The 21752-nt window shown below is 38.3% G+C and overlaps 2 protein-coding genes across 4 annotated transcripts; one reads left to right on the plus strand and one right to left on the minus strand.

The window, feature by feature from the left end:
* Positions 1-237: 237 nt before the first annotated feature.
* On the minus strand, positions 238-7280 carry CENPN (centromere protein N). 2 transcript variants are annotated; one of them, XM_071756652.1, is made up of 11 exons: positions 7158-7280; positions 6698-6887; positions 5490-5535; positions 4996-5052; positions 4556-4632; positions 4232-4408; positions 3469-3570; positions 3039-3096; positions 2477-2589; positions 1773-1896; positions 238-1483 (listed from the first exon to the last, which is right to left on the minus strand). In XM_071756652.1, exons 2-11 carry the CDS (start codon positions 6869-6871, stop codon positions 1368-1370), a joined length of 1044 nt encoding a protein of 347 aa, XP_071612753.1. In that variant the 5' UTR covers positions 6872-6887; positions 7158-7280; the 3' UTR covers positions 238-1367. The 2 variants fall into 2 exon arrangements, with proteins under 2 accessions (XP_071612753.1, XP_071612752.1); XM_071756651.1 differs by having other exon boundaries at positions 1166-1483; positions 7108-7175.
* Positions 7281-7429: 149 nt separating this feature from the next.
* CMC2 (C-X9-C motif containing 2) lies at positions 7430-19619 on the plus strand. 2 transcript variants are annotated; one of them, XM_071756655.1, is made up of 5 exons: positions 7430-7573; positions 7797-7959; positions 12719-12857; positions 16062-16133; positions 17315-19619. In XM_071756655.1, exons 3-5 carry the CDS (start codon positions 12777-12779, stop codon positions 17387-17389), a joined length of 228 nt encoding a protein of 75 aa, XP_071612756.1. In that variant the 5' UTR covers positions 7430-7573; positions 7797-7959; positions 12719-12776; the 3' UTR covers positions 17390-19619. The 2 variants fall into 2 exon arrangements, with proteins under 2 accessions (XP_071612756.1, XP_071612755.1); XM_071756654.1 differs by lacking the exon at positions 7797-7959 and having other exon boundaries at positions 12721-12857.
* The last annotated feature ends 2133 nt before the right edge of the window (positions 19620-21752 follow it).

The raw sequence follows: 21752 nt of genomic DNA on the forward strand, positions 1-21752 counted from the left end.
AGAGCCAACTCTTAATGTTCATCCTATTTTACCTATCAGAAAAAAATCTGGAATTGTTTCAGAATCCTAACATTATGTTGGATACTTTGTCAAACTGACATGTGAATCCCACAGGTGGAAGTTCTAAAAATCTACCCGTAGCAGATAGTCCTGAACTAACTCCTGTGAGAGTTGAACTGTGATGCTGAAAACCACAAAAAGCCCCAAATCAGGGTGTGCTAGAAACATGATTGTAAGTCAGGTAAAACAAACTTTTCTAGGAAAATTTACACATTTACTTAGTTTCAAAATAAAAACATTCCCATGCAACCGCTCAAAATATTTACATTGTGCTATGAGGTTACAAACATTGACACATATAAAGTGAATCAGAAATTTCATGTACACAAAGTACACACAATAGGTAACAATTGAAACACTTTTACACTATAACTGAATCTTCAGATCAAATTCATCTGAAATTAAAAACGATGCATCAGGGTACATAAGAGTACCTGTAAAATTACCAATTACAGTTTCTCAGCTCTAAAGAACTCCAATGCAAAGCTGTGGATTGCATTAGTAAATGCTGCCTTCTTGATTCTGCAGTCTTTATGTCCCGAAGCACAAAACAGTGGCCAAGTGCAAGGACTGAAAAAGGATCTTTTCAGGCTTTAATTGATGTATTCCAAAACGGGACTTCCTCAAAAGAAAATTATTGCCTTTCATTTTATTCCTCTAAAATAAAATTTCCTAAGACATTAATACCAGTAGACAGGTTTTTCATGGAAAAAACCTCTGTATCTAAATGAATTTGCACTAAAGCTGGATGAAAGCTTCTGACATCAATATTCCAGCAGTCCCTTCTTCCCCTGTAATGGTCTTCATCTTCTGAGACAAAAACATGCCTGTCCTGCAGTCATGTAGCTCCACTTATTTGGATGGGATTCACACATTCAAAATGGGGCACATGTCCCATGACACCACTGAACTGGAGCCAAAATAAGGTGGCCACCTAGAATATTTTGACCACCTACAGCTATGACAGTCAACTGAATAGCTACAGCTGTCTTGTTGACTCTTTATTGAGCTTTAGCTTCACAAATACCACTAAAACACAATTAAGAGCAGCCATCACATTTAAATTTAAAATACCATCTAACTCCATTCAAGCTTTCTGTTCAACTTCTTTTATTATTTAAGAAAAGGGCCAACTCTTCTGTTACAGACAATTGTGGAAAAATAATTCAAAAAAAGCCACCACTTGGAAAAACCCTTTAAGGGATTATCAAAGAATAAGTTAGTTTTTAAAAATAATGTTTGGACTTTCATTATGATTTAGATAAATACCAGTAATAAATTGTATTTCTCTATGAATTTGTTTTAAATTAAGGGCTTGTAAAGCCTCCAGGAAGTAAATCTTTTTTGTCTCTAATTTTGAAGTAATTCCTAGCTTTGTGTGTTATACAGGTAAGTAGTGGTGAAAGAGGTGCATCAGCCATACCTAGAGAAAGACAGATAGATAATTATAGTTTAACTCAACCAATATTTACCTTTTATAACACTTAAAAAACTAAAACCACAGCTTAAGTATCTGTGCATAAGCATTCTAAGAACAAACCAGTATCTACTTAGACATAAGTTTTTATAGTGGTAATATTTTTATTCTACTAAATTTCTATGTGTTTCTAAATAGTGAAGGTTCTCCCTTGTGCAAGATAGAAAGAGAATACAGGATGACAAAAATATTTAACTGTGTATTTACCTCCATTTTAGAGAGCTGGAACACTTACCTGCTGGTGCTAAGGATTTCAGTGATTCTAAAAGATCTGGACTTGAAAACTTGACCACACATCTGAAGGGTTCTTTTTTATCCAATGTATGCATTTTAGGATCACTTCTAAAAATCGTCTCAAGCTGTTAAACAAAAATTTAACTAGAGAGTATAAGCAAACATATTTTATTTATATGTTACTAGGTAAGCAGTATGTTAAAAATGTACCAAGGCTGCATCTTATTTGTCTATTATTTCTGGTGTTAATATGATTCTACCTGCAGAAATATTTTAATAAAATCAGAGGGTGCCACCATGTGGTAAACAGTTTTCTGCTAAAAGAGGCAGCTTGTTCAGTAAAAAAATTAAGTATCTCTTTAGAGTATATTCGTTCATCAGGTGAAATTCATGCATCATTCAAGTTAAATTGTGGTATTAGTAGCACCAGTTATATATGTACTTCAAATAACTTTAATTTTTCAAGCTTTACACTGCTCTCTAAGTCTACCTTTACTACAAAAACAAGTTAAAATGCTTAGTTCACAAGGCTGAAAGAGTGAAACATGATCCAGTAGTTTGACCAAATATCAGCACAAATCTACTTCTTAAAGATGCATTTAACTAATTTATTTTAAAATATGTTCTTCCTGAAGTTTGAAGCAATACTAGATTTTTCTTAATATCAGGTTTTTTTTCATAAGGGTAATCTGTTGCTTTTCTTACCTTATATTGAGCAAATTCAAGTTTTGGTTGGGGACCATGACCAAAAACTTCCCAATTCACTCTCTCTATTTTTTCTTTCTCAGTTTTGTTTTCTCGAATTATCCTTAAATCTGCTACAGAGAAAAAGCAAGGAAAGGAAGAGAAAAAAAACAGAAAGACAACTTTGTCAGGTGATACAGTACTGTTTTTCTGATCAGGTGATTACTCCAGTGAAAACCTGAAAATAATAATTAAAAAAAATTCATCACAATCTTATTTTTTATTTTTTTGTAATCAACTAATTCTCTCTATATATATTCCATTCTTACCAAGAGGAAAATAAAAAACAAGCTAATATGAAAGGAGATATTGGGCACTGCTTATTTTTCATTTCATAGCTATGTTCACTGACAGCCACAGGGAAATATTTTCCTCTCTTAGGGACAGCCAGTATTGTGGCACCCCACCAATTGTGATGGAGAACAATGTGCATGTAATGTATGTACATTTCCTATTGTTAATCACACTCTAAAAGGCAGCAGTAATGACATTCAAACAGCTGTTTAATTTAAAATCCACGTACCATTTTCTGGTGCTACATTCCTTTCTTGTAGAGGTCTTGGACAATGAGTTTGGAAGTTCTTCATGGGAGAAGAAAAAAAAAAGAAGAAAAACTTTAGCCCACTTTCAATTTCCGTAGCTTAAAGAAACTTTACAGATTTCTTGCTAGTTCTCATTCTGAGAGTGAGTCATTTACCACTTTTTGACAATTACTGGAAGTCAGAAAGCCTAACTTAATTTTGAGAAAAGAATGCCCATCCTATGGAATTTGTGAACATTCCCTTGTTTAGAAGTTTTATATGGACAAGCAAAGTGCCCGTTCTAATAGCCTTCAACTCACTACTCTAGAAAGCCCAGTGAAATCGTGCTAAAATATCCTAGAACTGACTTGTTCATTTGATTTTAGACAAAACCCAATACTCATCTTGGGATGTACCTATAGAATGGCTCACCTGGCTGTATCTCCTAAACACAATATCTTTGAGGGAGTTTAAAGAATGACCTCGGAGCTCCATTTCACGAATGTCCTGGTAACTGGTAGCAACAACCAGGGCCTTTAAATAGAAACAGAAATTGTTAATTACATTATTTCTAGACATTGAGATGTTTTTGTTTCAAGGTAAGTAACTTTAAGTAGCAGGATTCTTACATCTGAAAAAAAAAAAAGATGAATAGATGGTTATTAGGTTTAGGTTAATATTTAAAGGCATTCACAGGATTAACCAGATAAGCCCCCTATAGTCTTATTGTCTGAAAAATAAACAAGCAGATAAAACAGTTAAATGACAAGATACAGAAATCTGCTAAATAGATAAAAAATGGAAGTTCCCAACACTGATCTCCACAAGTTGACAGAAAATGTCTTTTAAAACAGTAACAGCAGTCCCCAATAAACTTGAACGTTTAGTTCTTTGAAGTTAACTGCATTGATGTAATATTCTGCAACTTAACTGAATACTGACTAACACTTGGCTAAGAAATTAGAACAAGGTTGGCAAAAATATCAATAACCTGAGTTAATTTGTGATACTCTATTCCAAAGGTAATGAAGATTGGTTTTGTGCCATTTTTATCATGAGCTAAGAGGAAAAAAATGAACAAGTAAATCAGTAAATCACATTGTGACAATTTTTTACCCATCCTCTTACAAGCTAACACAGTTATAGACCTATATGACTGCAGCAAAATCAGCTCCTATGAAGTTTTAGTCTGTACCTGACACAGCAGAGGCAAGTTGCTCCTGAAGACAGAGGCAGAAATGAAGACGTAGGGAGTCTGTGAATGGTACACAGCATAACTGGTTTTGTACTGGTTTGGTTTTGTATATGGTGTTCCCCAGGCAACTCTAATCCAGATTGCATTGTCCTCATATTCTCTAAAGTTGATGGTCACCTAAACAGAAAAAAAAAATGCCTTGATTTACCAGCACATTCAGGTACCTGGAAAAATTTTGGTCTCTCTTAACCCTGTGCTAAAGACATGAAAACAATCTATTGACATCATATTTCTGTAATAAATTTAGAATGGATTTATTCTTACATTTTTCAAGGCTGTCCGAAGTTGTCTTTTAATTTTTTTTTTGAAATCTGTTAAGTCAAAGATTTCTGTTTCTTCACCTGTTACACAAAAAAAAAAAGTATCTGGATTTGTGTTTACAAGAACTAGTCCAGAGATGTTTCTAGTGTTGCTGAAACAAAATTAAGCAGAAATAATGAAGTTGCATAGCCTTATACAAAAAAGCTGTATGTTAAATTTGAGCCTCATTATTGCTATATAGGGAAAAGCTTAGTATTTATTTAGTAGTTACTAATTTCTAGTAATTGCTTGAGAAGTTAATTGTAAATACTGTAAAAACATTAAAGATACCACTATTGAAAAAATTTATACTGACTATACTTGTGTTTAAAATGTATGATATGAAGCAGCACTGCAGCAAGTTGCTGAGGATGGTGAGATTACAGCAAGGAAAGGCATTTTACCTTTTTTGTTCATCTGGTAAACACTCCACATTCTTTTGTTTTGGTGGATGTGGTTGTCTAAAAAAAAAAAAAAAAAAAAAAGAATTGTTCAATATTAGTGTATTATCAATCAAGGGACAAATAATTGTACAGTACTTTTATGACCAGGTTATTAAAAAAAAATTACTTCTGATAATGAAATATAATTTATTCAGCATTCTTAAGCTGCCACTCATAGTTAAAATAAAAGCAAATTAGTTTAATTAAAGCAGATGGAAAGATATTTCAAACTCAGTTAAGCAACTAATAAAGAGAATCTCTGAGGTTCAGTGTTTAAAGGATTTTACCTCAAATGACTGAAACTGAGGCCAAACTCAAACAAAGAAATGTAGAATACTAAAGGAACCCTTGAGATTTAAATTATTATGTAATGAAATTGTTAATTAATATTGACCATTATCAAGTTACTAAAAAAAAAAAAAAAAAGACATTATTTGTATTCTTTCCATACTTACAAATGATGTCTAGGACAGCTGCTTGCTTTATGTCTGCACAGTTTTCCTGGGAAGAGGAAAGTGCAGGGTGAACAGGAATAACAGTGCAGGTCCAGAATACTCTACCATGCTATTTAGCAAGTGAAAAATCTCAGTACTGAAAGATTAAATTACATCACACTGAAGCCCACAGCATGCACACTCTCTTCAAAGACAGCACCCCCAGTCCCAGTGGGGACACCACACAGGTTTGAGAAATCAGTAACAAAAGCTGTGTCAGCAAATGTTAAGTGTTTTCACAGAGACAGCAAGAGCACTACTTCCATATTTTATGATGTACAAGCAGTTAGAAAGTAAAATTAATGAATATTCATGACATTATGGAACCATGACTACTACTGCACCATCACAAGCTTTAACATTATTATTGCCTCCTCCTCATTTAACCTTTACAGCATGAAAAAATTGTAAGGAAACTTTAGAACACTACTTGTTACAGATAAGAACGTTTTGGAAACATTCTCTATTATTATCTATTTCAAACTATGACATTTGCTATCTTAAAAGAGTAACATAACAGTCTCTTGACTGTAGTTTGATCTAGGCCACATGTGATCAACCTGAGAGTATGAAACTTAAAGGGAACGCTGAAAAAAACTATAGAATTTAAGAGATATCAGTAATAACCATCTATCTGTGTTCTGACACTATATATAAAGACTCTTGGGACACCAAAATCAGAGTATGTAAGGAGGACATCAGAAAACTTTGCTTGCAGTATGCAGAATGGAAGCAGTTCAGCCCAATGAAAATTTTCAGAAAAATCAAAAAAGTCTAAAAGATATAACCTACTGCCATCATTACTCAAACTACATAGATTTAGATTAGTACCAGGTAGTGAGTAGACATCTCAATCAATGCCTTTATTTTACAATTTAGATATATACCCCATTTCTTAAAGGTTTAACACATTGAGGTTTTACCTCTACCTTGGGCAACTTGGAGCTCAAAATATATATTTCCACACTTAGGAAGGTCAATCCTGAGCTTGTATCAATCAGACAAAACTGATGACATTATCAGCTCAGCTTTACATTTTCCAGATTACAAACTGCCATTTGATACTGTTACAGACAAATAAAATACATTTCTTCATAACAACTTTTTAAACGGAGCTTCAACATGCATCCTTATTCCACTGCAAGGCAGTTCCCGAAGGAAAGGATTACCTCACAAAGCTGAACAACTTCTTGAGAAATGTTCTCCTTTATCTGATGGAAGTTTATGTTTTGCAGCTGCGCCTCAGAGAGAAAGCCCCACTTCTGTAGCATTGTCTTGATTTCATCCCGTGGGATTTTGAGAACAGTTCTTCGGATGTACTCAGCCACAGTTTCATCCATCATGAAGCCACCAGGAGAGCTGAAATGAGAAAGATGTTAAGACCAAGGCAAGGGCAGGCTCAGGAGACTTGATCCCTTTGGAAAGTGCATTAAGCTGCACCTAAGCAGGACTAGCAGAACACTGCCATCTGTTTTAAGCCTAGCACTACCACAGATGCCGACAGACACCAAAACAGTGAGTTAAAACGCTTTTTACAATTATTTTTCCCCATGCCCTCATGCGTTTCCCCCTCACTGACCGAGGCTTTGTGTGAGCTTCTGAATAGAAGAATTGAGCACTGGCCCTTACCCAGGGCTGTTACTGCCTGTCCGGTCGGATGAGAGCCCTCAAACAACGCGCAGTGAACCGTGTACCGGAGCAGTGAACCGTGTACCGGAGCACCGAACCGGTACCGCTGCTTCCCGCCCCGCCAGGAGCCTCCTCCCTTTCCCCTCCGCCCGCCGAACTCTCTGCCCGCCCGCCGCGCGCCCTGCCAATCACCGCCCTCCTTTCGAAACACCCAATCAGAATCCGTCAATCCCGGAGCCGACCAATCACAACGCGCTCCTCCTGACTCCGCGCCCCCTTCTCCCGCTGCCGGGGCGCTGAGGCGGCTTCCGGTCGGGCCTGCCCGGGTCGGCGGAACTTCTGCCCGGTGCTGAGCGGCGGGTGGGTCCGGTTCGGAACCGGCCTTGCCTGGCTGGGCTCGTTCTCTGGGGACTGGAGTAAGTGCGAGGATGGCTGAGAGGAGGGGAGGCTTTGGCCAGACCCCAGCGGGCGGCGTTGTTCCTTTCTAGCCCCAAAGGACAAGAGGGGCAGAGGGGGAGCTCCTCGCTCCTGTCCCCTTCTCCCGCCCGCACTGCCTGGCCTGGGGAGAGCTGTGCCTTGTCTCGCCTGAGCTTGGGGCTGGTTTCTGGGACCCTCTGCTCATCTTGCGTCCTTTTTCAGGGATCGAGGTGGACTTAGAAAAGGGCTGTTCTGAGGGGGAACACGGGGCTCTCCGTGGGGACTGTCAGAAGCTTGTGTGGTGGCTGTGTATCCGTGTACCCCATCACTGCTGTAGGAACTCCTGGGAGTACTGAGAAACTGCAGAGAGAAACCAGCACGGGTTAGCTCAGTGGGCCTCTTCCCCTGCCCTGTGGATGCCAGTGTAGCAGCCCCTTTTACCCGAAAACAAAGATGTGTTACAGTAACAGCACTGATTTTCTGTCAAGTGCTGTGTGCCCTTCTTCAGCGGATCCTGATTCTCCAGGGGTGAGGTGCTGTCTGTCACAATTTAACAGCCCAAACCAGGACGCTTGTGTTTTCCACCGGGGGAGCACGATCCTCTTGATCCCTTATTGCTCAGAAGGCACAAACTAGTTCTACACTAAGCAAGGAAATCAGCAGTGCTAAGTTTAGTGTTCTTTTCCACTAAATGAATGAAACAGCAGTGAAGTGAAGCCTGGTCTGGTGATTGCAGCTGAAGTACAAGAGAGGCTTGCAAAAGAGGAATCTGGTGACAGCACCAAATTCAGTGTGCTTTACTTTTATACCTGCTGGGTCTTGTCATTCTTGACTGCGTAGTCAGATTTTCAGAGCAGGAATAGAAAGAGATTGCTTCAATAGTTGGAATATAATGGTATATTGTGCAGTGTTACTTGCTGCATATTTTAATAAAATATTCCACTAATTGTACTGTAACTGCTGATCTGTGTTGTATGAATATGACCTTAAATAATTGCCAGGAGGTGAAAACACCTTGTTGTGCTTAACTTGACCATTTATTTTAGCTAGAAACAAACCTGCAGAAATTACTTAATAGTCAAGTTGGCATTCAACTTGCTTTATGCATTAGGCCTAATGAATACTTTCTTAACTTGAATCTAAGTATGAAATCAGGTTTGATACAGTTTAACAGCTCCTGCTGAAAGTAGCAAGTGACTTCTCCTTCTGCTGATGTGAGGGATGATGAATTGTTGGCAGAAAGTGGTCATTGTAAAAAAGACAGTTGAAATCAGTAGGAATTTTATGTGTAAAAGTTTTATTATTCTTCTTTAGGTTTAAGGAAAATAAATGCAGCCTCCATAATGTAGAATAATATAAAAGCATTTTAAAAGGAGACATAATTTCTTCCTCCCTTTTGCATTTCTTTACAAGTCTTCATAGGTAATTATCTAAATTATTCAACCACCATTCTAATATGTAGTGTTGGAAAACTAGTGCATGGCTTTGAAGACAGAAAGTATAAGATTAGGCAAAATCATTAAAGTCTGGCTAAATTTCTTGTAAACTTTGGAAAGTTAGGAGTCATTCTCAATGTCTGTCTCTAATAGCAAACACAAGAATAGTAGCATAGAATGATACTTTAGTGTCCTGGTCTGGAAGGTATTTACCACGTTACTGACAGCTAGAAATGAGAGTCCTTAGTTCAGGTTTCCCTTGGTTTTTGAAATGCTTTTCATCAGCTGTGATTTCTCATGTCACTGTGTGACTGATCTGAGCATTCTGAGCTGTTACAGAAGATATTTATGAATTGTGTATGAAAGATAATAGTAGAAATACAGAAGTTTTGCTGAAGTGAGCAAATTATAATCCTCAGGTAGCACTAAACAGTTGGAGGTGGATCTGAGTCTTTATTTTTTGCTAAAACTTGATGGGGTCTTAGAGAACAACACCACTAATTTGAGTAAAGGAAGAACTGGTTGGTTTGCAAGTGCTTCTCTCCAAAGCCAAACAGAACAGTACTATAAAAATGAGAACTTAAAAACAGAATTCCTGGTTTTACTCAAATTAGACAATGAGATGAAATGCAAAGGATAAGTTCCATATCGTGAGCGTCTCACGCTTTACAGAAATCTGCAGATCCGTTTTCCCTTCCCTCCTCTCTCCTCCTCCGTGTGCTCGTTTGTGGGGTCGTGCTGCCGCCTTGTGGGTATTATTTGAGGCTTTGCAGGGAACATTTGTGTTTTATGCTGTGGTTTGGGCTAAGGAGTTTAATGATTAGCAACGTGAATGCTTGAATGCAATTTTTTATCTTCAGAGCTGGCACACGGGGATTTGCGTTTTGCTTTCAGTTAATTTTAATGAGGCAATTTGTGAATTCATCTTTTGTGGTTTGGTTTTTGGTTTCCTTACTATTAAGATTTGAAACTTGAAAAAAAAATTATCTTTGTGTGCAACTTTTGCAAAATTGGTTTAAGAAATAGTCTTTTAACATGTTTTAATTGAAAAAGCGTCTTAGGAAAAAATTATATGGATTCAAACCTTTCTTTCATTGTTATCCCCCAAACATGCAAATATTAAGCATTAAGCTAATCAGTGAGACTAAACCAACCTAATTTAGTTTTCCTTCTGTGTCAGGGAACTGATTGATCCATATTTATGGGAGATTCTTAGAAAAGAAGAGAACTTCCCTGGGTTCCTTGCACACTGATCTTACGCTTCACTTGGGAAAGCAGTGGGAATGTACCAAACCCTTCATTCTCCAAAGAGTTGTTCCTTTTACTGCTCTTTCCCATGGAGGAGGTCAGGAGGAAAGTGAGCAAGTGGAGAGAAATAAGGAATTCATCCTGAGTTGTGGTGTCTAACAGGAGTGTGTGTAAAGTGTTCTTGGCTGCTTCTTTGGGTCAGCCTTTTGGTTTCTCCTACTTGCAAGGTATTGGCAGATTTGTTGTTAATTCTATAATGCATATTGAATCCTTTTGCACATTAGTAGTAAATATTTAATACATCAGGCACAGATAAATAGATAGACAGAGAGATAGGCAGGCCTTTAGATTAGGGTTGTGTGTCACTTCTTGGTAACTTGCTTGTTATGAAATCTTGAGCAATTTGAAGTGCTTAGTGTCCAAAATTACTTATGGAAGGCAGTATAAAATAAGTAGTGTTTTTCTAAACAAAAATATTAGTTTGTTTTGGTTTTTGTTAGGGTTTTTTCTTAGATTCCACCTATATAAAATTCTGTCCATGTGGACTTAAATTCTGGTGAGATGACAACTTGCTATCTATTATTTTAGATTAGAACATTATTAAAAAGAAACTAAGGAAACCAATAGCTCATCCTGTCCTTTTTTCATACATGTTTTTCTTGCTCTTGAAACTCTTTCATCTGTCAGTCATTCCCCTGCAGCAAAAATACTTCAGTCTTCTCTGATCATTTATAGATTACTGTCTAACCTGACACTCCTAAACATAATATTGAGCATTGATAACACTCTTCAGTCATGAACTTCAAAAGTACTGAAAGGCTCCAGTTAAGCCTTCCACGACTGCTAAAGATGTTTTGTTACTCCAGTCCATCATATGGGTACCACATCTGGTAACTGAACTTGAAAGATTTTAATATTGAAGGTTATTTGAAGATGAATTTCAGCTGTGCCAGTCTATGAGCTGGTGTGGCAGTTCAGAGCTCTGTGGTTCGTGGTGCCAATCCTGCCATTGGAAGGTTCATTTGAGTTGTTGGAAGGCTTTTAATTGATGAAATACAGTCACCTATCTATTTGTGGCATTGAGAGCTTTCATCCACTTTATCTGATAATGTTTTGCAAACAATGGCAATGTTTTACTAATTAAGTTTAGAAAGAATGAATGTTGAAATGCTCCCTGTGCCTCTCTGGCCTGTGCTGGTATGTACACTGCCTGTTTCACCAGGGCATTAGCCTCACTTTCTCCTTCTGAGACAGCCAGCTCAGATGACAGTTTTAGGAAGAGCAGTCAGAGGCTGCATGATTAAGAGATTTAATAATCAGCTGGGTTCTCACATGTTAAAGTAAAGCACAGTCACTGAGCAGGTTGCCCTCTCAAGGGAACGCTAACTCCAGTGCTATCAGGAAAATCCACCGATAAATTTAAAACGTATTGACTTTGTGTGGCATGCAATCAAAAGCTGGTGGCAATAACACAGCAGGGTTCTTAATCACTTTGCTGTTACAGTCGTGCTCCTGCTGTCATATTTCTAAAGGTTCATTTGTTAATTTGCTGAATAGAATGCTTAAGCAATTTGTACGGTTTCCAACTTGAGTGCTAAAAGTATATGCAATGTCACATTAGACTTCCAGATAGCATGGGGAAGACTTCTGAAAGAAATGACTACAGGTGTTTCCAACCCTATGCAGAAAAGATTCTCATGAGTCTCAAGAGGCTTTTAAATCTCTTTGGACTTTCAGAATTTTGTTTGCTTGTGGGAATGTAACTCCTGTTAAGCTGAACACATGATGGAGAATGCTGTTAGTTTACACATCTCTTCAAGCAGAATGTATTACTGAGTATTCTAGGAATAGCAGTGTAGATTATAGCTGCCAGCATTGCAACTGAATATTAGGATTTTATGCGTGCAGAATTTGCTGACTTAGCTGCTCTGTTTAGTTGGAGTGTTACAGCAGTAATGATGGCTACTTAGTGCAAGTTGTAGTGGTATTTGCCTGCTGTATTTGCAGCTAGACAGGTGATCTGTTTGGGAGAAGGGGGAATGATAAAATAGGAAGTAAACAAACAAACAAAAAGGCATCTCTTCAATTCAAGAGAACTTTGTTAAGGTGAGCCCATTTTTCCTAGTACTAGCTGGACTTTTCTTCTTAGGAAGGTGAAAAAGTAATCTGCAGTTCCCAAAAGATTAATGCTTCTAGAGAGTCCCTGAAAATGAAAATCCCAAATGCATTCTCATGTCCATGATAGCAAAGAAAATAAAATTCCAGTTAACTTTTAACATTTGGGCTGTGTAGATGAACAGATGTGCTGGTTTTAATTACTTTAACTGTCTAATATACGTTATACATATTAAGCTGCATTTTGTTCTAAAATATTTTTTGCTAAAATAGTAATGTGTGATAATATCTGCAAGCAGTTAACTGGAAACATTTAATTATATTTTCTTATGTCTTAATGTTGGCAGGTGGAAGTTTTCTCAGATTCATGTCCTTTCACTGCTAAAATTATCCCTAACTAAAGATGCATCCAGACCTGTCTCCTCATCTGCACACTGAAGAATGTAACCTAGTTATCAGTCTGCTCAAGAAGTGTCATAAGGAGGTAAGGAGTTTTGAGCAGAAAAAAGAGTGGGTGGGTTGGGGAAATGAGTGTCAGATAAATTAGTGAGAATATTATGTGATCATAGAGAGAAAAACCTCCTCCAGGCAGAACAGCCATGAAATGTAGATAGTGCATTTTCACTGAATAGGTATCTGACAACTGTGTGTAAAATTTTGCCAGTGATCTCATTGGGAAATAAAACATGCCTTAGGTTTTCTTGTGCTTCAGCTCAACAAGTATGGACCTATTCTAAGAACTAAAATAATTTCTGCACCTTTTAGTACTGTGTGCCCCTCAAAAAACACAATAATAATAGCAACTTCACATGCTCTCTTTTTGTATGCTCACAACTTTTCCATATTCCAGCTGTCCACTGAGCAGATGTTTCAGTCTGTTTACACATAGATGTGTTGAGGGGGATCCTGACATGCAGCATACCTCACATTCAGTGCTTAGAGTGCTAAATGCAAATTAGTGTTTGACTTCCATCTTCTACCTTTTTAGAAAGGTAGTGATATATATATATATATACATACATACATATAAAATGTCAAGGAGTCTTCAGGCTTCTCGGGTTCTTCATTGCTTCAAGAAGGTGGAAGCTTCAACTCAGTTGTTTAAAAGCCTTTATAAAAACTTCCTCTATAGTGAACCTCTAGATGTAGAAGAGTCAGCCCCTGCAATGAAAGCTGAGATACCTGCAGCACTGATGCAATACTGTTCATTATTTTCCCAGTTCTCTCCTACACTCTAAATAGATGTCCTTTACAAATATATTTCTGTGTTAGCACATAAAAATTTCATTTCCACTGTGACAAAAATATATTTAAATGTTGAATGTGAAAACAATGGTTTACACTATTGCATGCAGCCTGTAACATTTTTTCAGATGTGGTCTTTATACTTTTTTGTAATGAATGTTAGTATGTAAGCATTATAGGCTTTTTGTATAATGTAGCTTATTTGACTGCCTTGAGTTGAAGAGGGAACTGGAACTAAAAGGTGTACTTGAATTCCTTGGCAGCAAGTGAGCCAAAGGAATCCATTGCCAATTCCACTTATGAAAGGAATAGAAGCAGCAGTAATACAGCCATGCACAGGATTATATTCTCTTGGTTTTGTTTGAAGCTGATCTCTACATGAAGAGGAATTACTTTTGTCAGTCTTGTGCTCAGCTATGAGAGGGTATTTGTGCTAGCAGCCTTGGAACAGAAGGGGGGAAGGTGGCTGCTATCTCACTCAGTTGAAAGAAAATAATACCTTTTTGTTTCAAATTTAAGGGGGAATGTAATAAAATTTTCTTTAAAATTTAAGTCATTGAAATGTGAAAAGTCAATAAGCTTAATCAGTTATCAGTGGTTACCTTCTGGTTTATTATAGTGTCAAAATGTCCTAAGAATCTTCATTTGTAATTTAAATCAATATTCCTGAGAGATGAAAAGCATTATTTTTTTTAATCCTGTGTCCTGTGTGTTCATTTTCACAAAAGTCAGTTTGATTTTTTCAGTTACTTTATTCCTAATCTAGAACCTGCCCATTGTATCAGATTTTGCATCTAGTGAGGAGGTTGATGGGATTCCTATTTTATGTCTTTTTTTTAAATTTTTTTTTTATTTTTCCTTTTTAACACTCCACTCTAGTGCCAAGAGTGTGCTTTAGAGAGACTTTTATAGGTGGCAGATGAAAGAACCACATAGTGTCTTGCAATTCTATTGCTGCAATGGGCATAATAACAATTTTTGAGAAACTGGTTCTTTTTTCCCTTGTAATCTGAGCTGAGAAGTTGACAGCTTTGGCATCTGGCTACATAAACATAGATTCAAATCATTGTGTGCAGTAGCAAGGGAGGAAATTACTTGAAATGTGAGTGCTCACCTTGCAACTTGACCTGCAGGTATGGGAATGCAATACAAAACTAAATCTGTATTAGCTAAAACTAGAATGTTGTAAAAGCAAGATCAGCATGCAGTAAAGTGACCATTTATCACATGCAGCTGCTTCAGAGTGTCATCTGATGCCCTTTATAAAGCAGGGAGGTATAAACAAGCTAATTATAGCACTGCTATAGCTGAATGTTTGGCATAATCTTTATTAGCCCACTTCAGTCGTGTTCTGTTGGCTGAAATCTTGTCCCCTGTTTGAATTCTTTAATAGAGTTTAAATCCATCTGGCCACTCATCAGCTACAGAAATGTGCAGGGGTGTCCCTTTGAAATGCAGAAGTCTTTTAAAAAATAATTAATTCTCTAAAAGATTAGTCAGATTGTCTTTATTGATTGTATAGCTGTAATACTGACTGAAACCTCCATTCCTTTAGCTCTTTGAATTGGCTTGGATGCTCTGCTACCAGATTCTGCTGAGATTCTGTGGCATGGTAACAAGCATCACTGAAACAATAGTCCTTTTAGAAGGAAATATTCTGAGGGTTATTTGATGGCTGACAATGTGAAATTGCTTCAGGAAATTCTGGGTAAGAGGACAGATTTTCATGGTGAAATATCATCAGGTTAGCTGGGGAGTGCCTTTGTGAGGACAGTGCCTGCAGTTTTTCAGAAACTAAGTAACACTGAAGTATGCTTAAGGCTCAGAGTTGAGCTGTGCCATAAATATGGTAAGTACAACTCATTTATTAACCTTAAGATTTGGAGAAACTTAATCCCCTGGGTTTTTTATACCAGTTTTAACATTACAGTCATTTAAGCCTAGTGTATCCATCTTCTGGCACACATTCTTCATCTGGCTGGGATGTTGGAGCATCAGGTCCTTAGCTGCTCCAGGTCAAGAAGTGATAAGGAAGACAAAAGCACAGAGGACACTGCCTTTGCATCTCCTGCATCTTTATACCTCACAAGCTGGTGTTCAGAATCTGTATATTTTGTATGCTATTCAAGTTGTGAGACTGGTTTCCAGATCAATAAAATATATGTTCTACATTTAGTATTCATAGCTTCAGCCTGGGTATCCTGTTTCAGTCAGGGTGTACAGCCTGGTGAGTACCTCCAACCTTCAGTTGTTCAAATGAGATTCAGTAATAATAACTTCAAGCCATTTAAGACAAAGTTACAAACTATCATTTTGCAGAAAAAGAGAGAAGGAAAAGAAAACCAGGCCATGTTGCAAAATGCAAGTGACTTCTAGGAAATCCAGAGTTTCAGGGGAAGAAGCCTTTGAATTGTAATTTTCTTTTCTCTCCCCAACTGATCAGCACAACATTTTGAAATTTTTTGGCCATTGCAATGATATTGACCGTGAGATGCGGAAATGCTTAAAGAAAGAGGTAAGAAGCAGATTTTTACTACAAATTAAATGCTTAATAAAAAAAGTCCATGGGAAGTCCTTCAAAGATTATTCACAAGTATAGAATAGGTGCAGATGTAGTTATTTAAGATCTGTTGTTCATGTTCTCTGTAGAAACATGGGTGCGTTATTGAAAAAATTAAATATTGGCATGGGAGAAAGTTAAGCATTCTATAAATGTTTGGTAACATTCTGGGCTATTATTTTCATTTAAGACCAATCAGTGTAATGAGTGAAAAACTGCAAATCCTTTCCAAAATCAATCTTCTTGGTAGTTGATTACATTATATGGATAACTGAGTATTTATGAGTTAGTTGGATTTTATTCTTGATACAAATTATTAAAAACTTCAACAAATGCTCTAATTTGAGTCCAAGAGTATTTTGCTTTCCATTAAATATATATCAGAGCATGCATTGATTTTTAATTTTTCAGTTTTTGTTGCAGTGAAAGCAGGTAAAACACTTCAGTCGTAAGGATTTTGCTAGTGCAGGGGCATACTTGACAGCATGGTTGTCTTATGCATGTATCTAAACTAAAAAGGCCTTCATGGGTTACATTTTAAATTGCAGTCCTTACATTTAAACAGTCTCCATTGTTTCTTTTTTAAACCATAAAAAAACCCCAAACACCTTACCCTCATTCAATCCAGATTTGCCTTTGTTCCTTTCATCTTTTTATACGACTTTATCTGTGCATGTGGTTAATTACCACAATTAAAAATAGACCAAGTCAGTGATGATAAATTCATTTTTCAGAAGGCAGACATTACAGTAATTGGTATAATTTAAAAGGAAAAGAACCTGGCCTGTGCTCCAGAATAGCATGAGTACAACTTTTTTCCTAGCTTATATGTGAAGTAGAGCTGCTGTACATAAGAAGGATGTATAAATTCCTCCATAAGATTAATGAATCTGTATTAGAATGTTTTAATACTCTTTAGCTTAGCAACCTCACGCTTAGAAACTTGTGTTTTAATCAAATGTTATTTTCAAAGTAAAAAAAAATAATCTATAGATATTAACAAGAACTGCATTTGTAATGCATCAGTTAAAGCTGTTGTTTCTTTTCCTGTGTAGTGAATGCTTTCTACACTTTTAAATTTGTCTCACCTGTTTAATGGTAACAGCTGATGTAGTAATTCCTTGCCTGTCTTACAGTATGAAGAAAACAGGGCCAGGAGCCAGGAGATGCGACGGAGGATAATTAATGCTCACAGAAACTCAGAGAATTGAGCTGTACTGTACTTGAACAGCTGCATCTCACCAGGGACACTCAGTTAAAAGTGGACAGAATACTTTCCCATCATCAGTGCTCAGCCTGTGGCTTGTGAAATGGTGAAAAAATAAATGCACCTAATGCATACTCGTTTCCAATAAGGCAAACAATGTGCAAAAAAATTTAAATACAATAAATGAACACTCACAGCCTAATTTTTAATCTCTAAAGGAAGACTTGTGGCAGCTCTCTGCTCTGGCATGCTTCTGTTATGATAGTTAAGTAAAAAGGAATTACTGTGTGTAGAATACTATGTATTGAAGGCTGCTATATCCCCTACATTCTGTTGAGTTGCATTTATTGCTTTGTGTTTGGCAGTTCCTCTTTCATATCTTGTTTTCTGTTCTTTTTTTTCTCCCTTACAAAACACTGAATTATTTTTTCCATCACTCTTTGTAGTGTTGTGATAACACTGCTTAAATGCACTAGCAGAAAGAAATTTTAAACCTATGTGGATTGAGCTTGGAAATTGCCTATCAAGTAATAATTGGAGTTCTAGTATTTTTATTCCAGCTAAAATGATGAAACTACCATCTTTCACTGAGAAGATTAAAAAATCCTTCATGGCAACCATATGTACAGCGTAGACTCTTTTAAGACAATTTGTTCATCATACCCAAAGCAAGCTGCTGTAGAAATTCAGAATGGAACATTTCCAGGGATTTACAAAGCTTTGCCTTGATTTTTGTTGAGTACAATCGATGCGTGCCGAGTGTTTTTTGAAGAGGAGTGTTGCCAAAACCCAAAGCTAAATAGTTCTTCCACATTCTGTGGTACAAACATGAAGTCAAGTTATGACTATTGCTGTTGAAGATGAATTCAGATTGAAGAGAAAGGAAGTGTAACTTGCCTTTCAGTTAGGCAAATCACCTAGTATTGTCTTAACCAAGCTGCCTTGTTAGCCTAAAAGAACCATTTACTTGCTGTAAAACTGCAGAAAGTCCTCAACAAGCCTGAATTCAGAAGATTTGATATTAAAATGTATGCTGGTTTGTGCAGTGATGGAGCTGCTTCTCTGACTGTCTGCTGGATATTTTCAAATTACTTTTCCTTTCTGCCTAGCAACAAAAGATTATTAACGATATTATTGAACCAAATATAGTAAGTGTCAACCTTTTGAAAAAAGGGTGCGTGTCTACAATAATCTCTACAGTTTGTTGTATGAGCCACTGTTGACCCTCAAGTCTTCTCAGAAGTACATACACCTGTTTCTTGAATAAGGCTGTTGCTTTGTGATCTCTTTTGAAAGAAATTAGAATAATGTAACTTATTTTTAAATACTTGTCTGAACCCAGTTGAATTGGTAAAGCTTATCACAAATGTTTTCCTTGAGAGTTCCAAGAAAAACTGAATCAATAGTTTCTGCATATTTTGGCATACTGTCTGCTTTCTTAGAACAAGAAAATGATGTATTCTTTGAATTAAATACTTGAGTGGTTGGAAGTGGTGCAGCCTTTTTATTGGTACTCTTCAGGATACTTCTGAAGAGTACTTAATAGTGAAGTTCCCTAACTGGGAACTCTGCATCCTTGATCCTCCTTCTGTTTGCCATGACAAAGTCTACTTCAAGCAAGCTGTTCAACAGGACTTGGTGCTTGTTATCTTTGAGTAAATAAATAAAATTGAGAATTGTCCTAGAGATTAGGGTAAGAAGCTGGTATCTGAGTGCAGAAACACTGAAGCTTTTTCTTTCATTGGCTTCTGTTGAGTCTAAATCTTCCACTGAATAGCAACAAAATAAGAATCCAAGAGCCACTTAACACAGCTTATTAGTCAAGAATGACAGACCAAATGGTATGAACAATTTCTGTTGATACTTTGAACTACATTTAGCAATAAATCTTACTGATAAACTTTGTTTACCTGTAGGAGAGTATGATCATATTCATCCTTCTGTTTGTCTTTGCTAATTGCTCACTAGTAGTGTGATGTGAGATTACCTGTTGATTCCTGTGGGGTTTTTTTGTTTTGGTTTGGCTTTTTGAGAGGGGTTATGCTGCTAATTTGGTCTTGAAGCTAAGAAACACTGGTGTAATAATAGCTGCAATTAATCTGACAGAGGAAGAGGGTAAGGGTGAAATGGTAGATGTGTTTTCTTTTGTGTGTTTTTTTCCCTAAAGTGAGCTCAATGGTGAGTAGGGGACATCTTTGGTGAAATAAACCTTATCTGTGAAGATTTTGAAGACATATGGTTCTTATCAACTGTCATGCTTTAAAATGTTATTTTGAATTATTTGGTGACACTTTAAAGTCTGGGACCTTTGATACGGAGCTTTCAGATTAACCAGTAGGAATTTTATAGACGTTTTATCCGAGGAGCAGCTCGCAGTCACGCTGCCAGCCCCGGGACAGCCCGGGCAGCCCTTCCCGCTCCCACCGCGGCGGCGGGGACGGGCGGACGGTACCGACCTCCCCAGGGCCGCCCGGTACCGACCTCCCCAGGGCCGCCCTTCGCCACCTCCTGGGGCTGTTTCAGGGCTCGCTGACGGTACCGTGTGCTGCTGTCTCACCGCGACCGCCCCGACTGGCAGCGCAGTCACCCTTCGCCGCCGGGCAGCCGGGAACGCCGCCAGGCTCCGTGATCCCGGCCCTGCCTGCCCCGGCCCTGCTGCCCCCTGAGGAAGCGGCCGCCCCATTCCCTGTTCCCCGTTCCCATTCCCCACTCCCCGTTCCCCGCTCTTCGTTCCCCTCTCCCCGTTCTCCTCTCCCCTCTTCCCGTTCCCCTCTCCCCGCTCCCTATTCCCCTTTCCTCGTTCCCCTCTCCCGTTCCCCGTCCCTCTCTCCTCTCTCTCCTCTCCCTTCTCCCCTCTCTCCATTTCCCGTTCCCCTTTCCCGGCTCCCCTCTCAGCCTCCACCGCCCCCCAGCGGCCGCTCGGTCCCGCCAGGAGGCAGCGGTCTCCCCGCGGTGCGCGCGGGAGGGGCTCCCTCTGGTGGGGCCGCCATCTTGGCGGGGCGGCGAGTGGGCACCATCGCCCTCCTCTTTCCTGGCCCTTGGCCACCGTCGCAGCCTGGGCTTTTGGGTTCAGTGCTGAGGAATGGCATCTGCCGCCCAGAAGGGCTGGGTGTGGTTCCTGTTGCCCCCGGAGGCTGTGCCATCCAACCATGGTCTCTGCCTCAGGTAAAACGCCGCCTCTGCTCTTCCCTCAGTGGGACCTTTGGGCCAAAAGTTCTCACAGACCATCCCCGTGCTTCGAAATACTCTAGGGATCCTTTCCACCACTCGTTGATGCCTATTTCTCTTGCACAATCATACCTTATTTATCACCCACTTTTTTTTTTTTTTTTTTTTTCCTCTAAGTCCCATGTTGTGCTCAGAACAGCACTGTTGAAATAAGCAAACTTGTTTAGACCTAGTGCTGTGCTCAGCATCGAGCAGGACCCTAGCACAGGGCTTCACATGTGATCACAAATCACAGCAGGGAACGGCACTGATACTGTAAAAAATCCTTTCTGTGTCAATTGTGAGGATTAGGAGACTACACCTCACTCTTTTGCATCCCATAGGTTTGTAGTTACAGCTAAAATTTTAGAAAAAGCAATGATGTGGCCTAATAGAGGCATTGCTGTTTTCCAAAGTTCAGCAGGATATTTGAACTGGCTGCTGTGCCCAGGAGTACGAGGTCATCCTCAAAGACAGTTGGCACTGCTGCATTTTATTTTGTTAGTGATTAATTTTGGGTAGTGCGGTGGTTCATTTCTCAGTTTCTTTGTATATTCTGTAATACTGTAATTAGTTCTCCAGTGGCACTTCAGACTGTGTGTGATTCATGAAACAATCCACCTGAGCTGTATTTGTGAATTGAAAATTCCGGCTTTTCATTCTTACACTTTTCTGTAGCTTTCAGAGTTAAATATTTCTGTGGATTATTTTGCTGTATTTTGGTTTGCTTCCTATTCTAACATTCCTTGTAATTAATATATAAAGTACTTCATGTCGAAGTGGTGTTAGTTAGAGAGCTGTGGTTACAACCAGCCCACATAGTCATATTAAATCAATATTAAATGTGTGCTACTGAATAGCTGTCTTTGGGATGCTGATGGTCCCAATTTAATTTAAACTTCATCCCACTAGTGCTTCCAAAAAACCTCAGAGGAAAACAAATCAAAAATCAAATCCCCATACGAGTAACTCTAAATGGAATAACAGATCATTCATAATTGGTCCACAGTGGTTTCATTTAGGTGGATATACAAGTGTGTGATATGCAACAGCAAACAGCCCAAAAACTGGTTGTTCGTCATTGTCACACAGCTAACAGATGGCAACCACAGAGAATGGGTTTTGAGATGCTTTTTTTTTCTGATAAGAAAGTTTTTTAT

Source organism: Heliangelus exortis, chromosome 13, assembly GCF_036169615.1.
Source record: "Heliangelus exortis chromosome 13, bHelExo1.hap1, whole genome shotgun sequence".
Taxonomy (NCBI): Eukaryota; Metazoa; Chordata; class Aves; order Apodiformes; family Trochilidae; genus Heliangelus; species Heliangelus exortis.

What these genes read in the sequence shown, in the direction of transcription:
- CENPN (XM_071756652.1), bottom strand. Translation starts at nt 6,871, where the DNA reads ATGATGGATGAAACTGTGGCTGAGTACATCCGAAGAACTGTTCTCAAA. An exon ending in TTCGGACAGCCTTGAAAAAT is followed by an intron (nt 4,409 to 4,555) that starts GTAAGAATAAAT and finishes TTTTCTGTTTAG; the next exon opens with GTGACCATCAACTTTAGAGA. An exon ending in ACTTGCCTCTGCTGTGTCAG is followed by an intron (nt 3,571 to 4,231) that starts GTACAGACTAAA and finishes TTCTATTTAAAG; the next exon opens with GCCCTGGTTGTTGCTACCAG.
- CMC2 (XM_071756655.1), top strand. Translation starts at nt 12,777, where the DNA reads ATGCATCCAGACCTGTCTCCTCATCTGCACACTGAAGAATGTAACCTA. An exon ending in TCAAGAAGTGTCATAAGGAG is followed by an intron (nt 12,858 to 16,061) that starts GTAAGGAGTTTT and finishes CCAACTGATCAG; the next exon opens with CACAACATTTTGAAATTTTT. An exon ending in GGAAATGCTTAAAGAAAGAG is followed by an intron (nt 16,134 to 17,314) that starts GTAAGAAGCAGA and finishes CCTGTCTTACAG; the next exon opens with TATGAAGAAAACAGGGCCAG.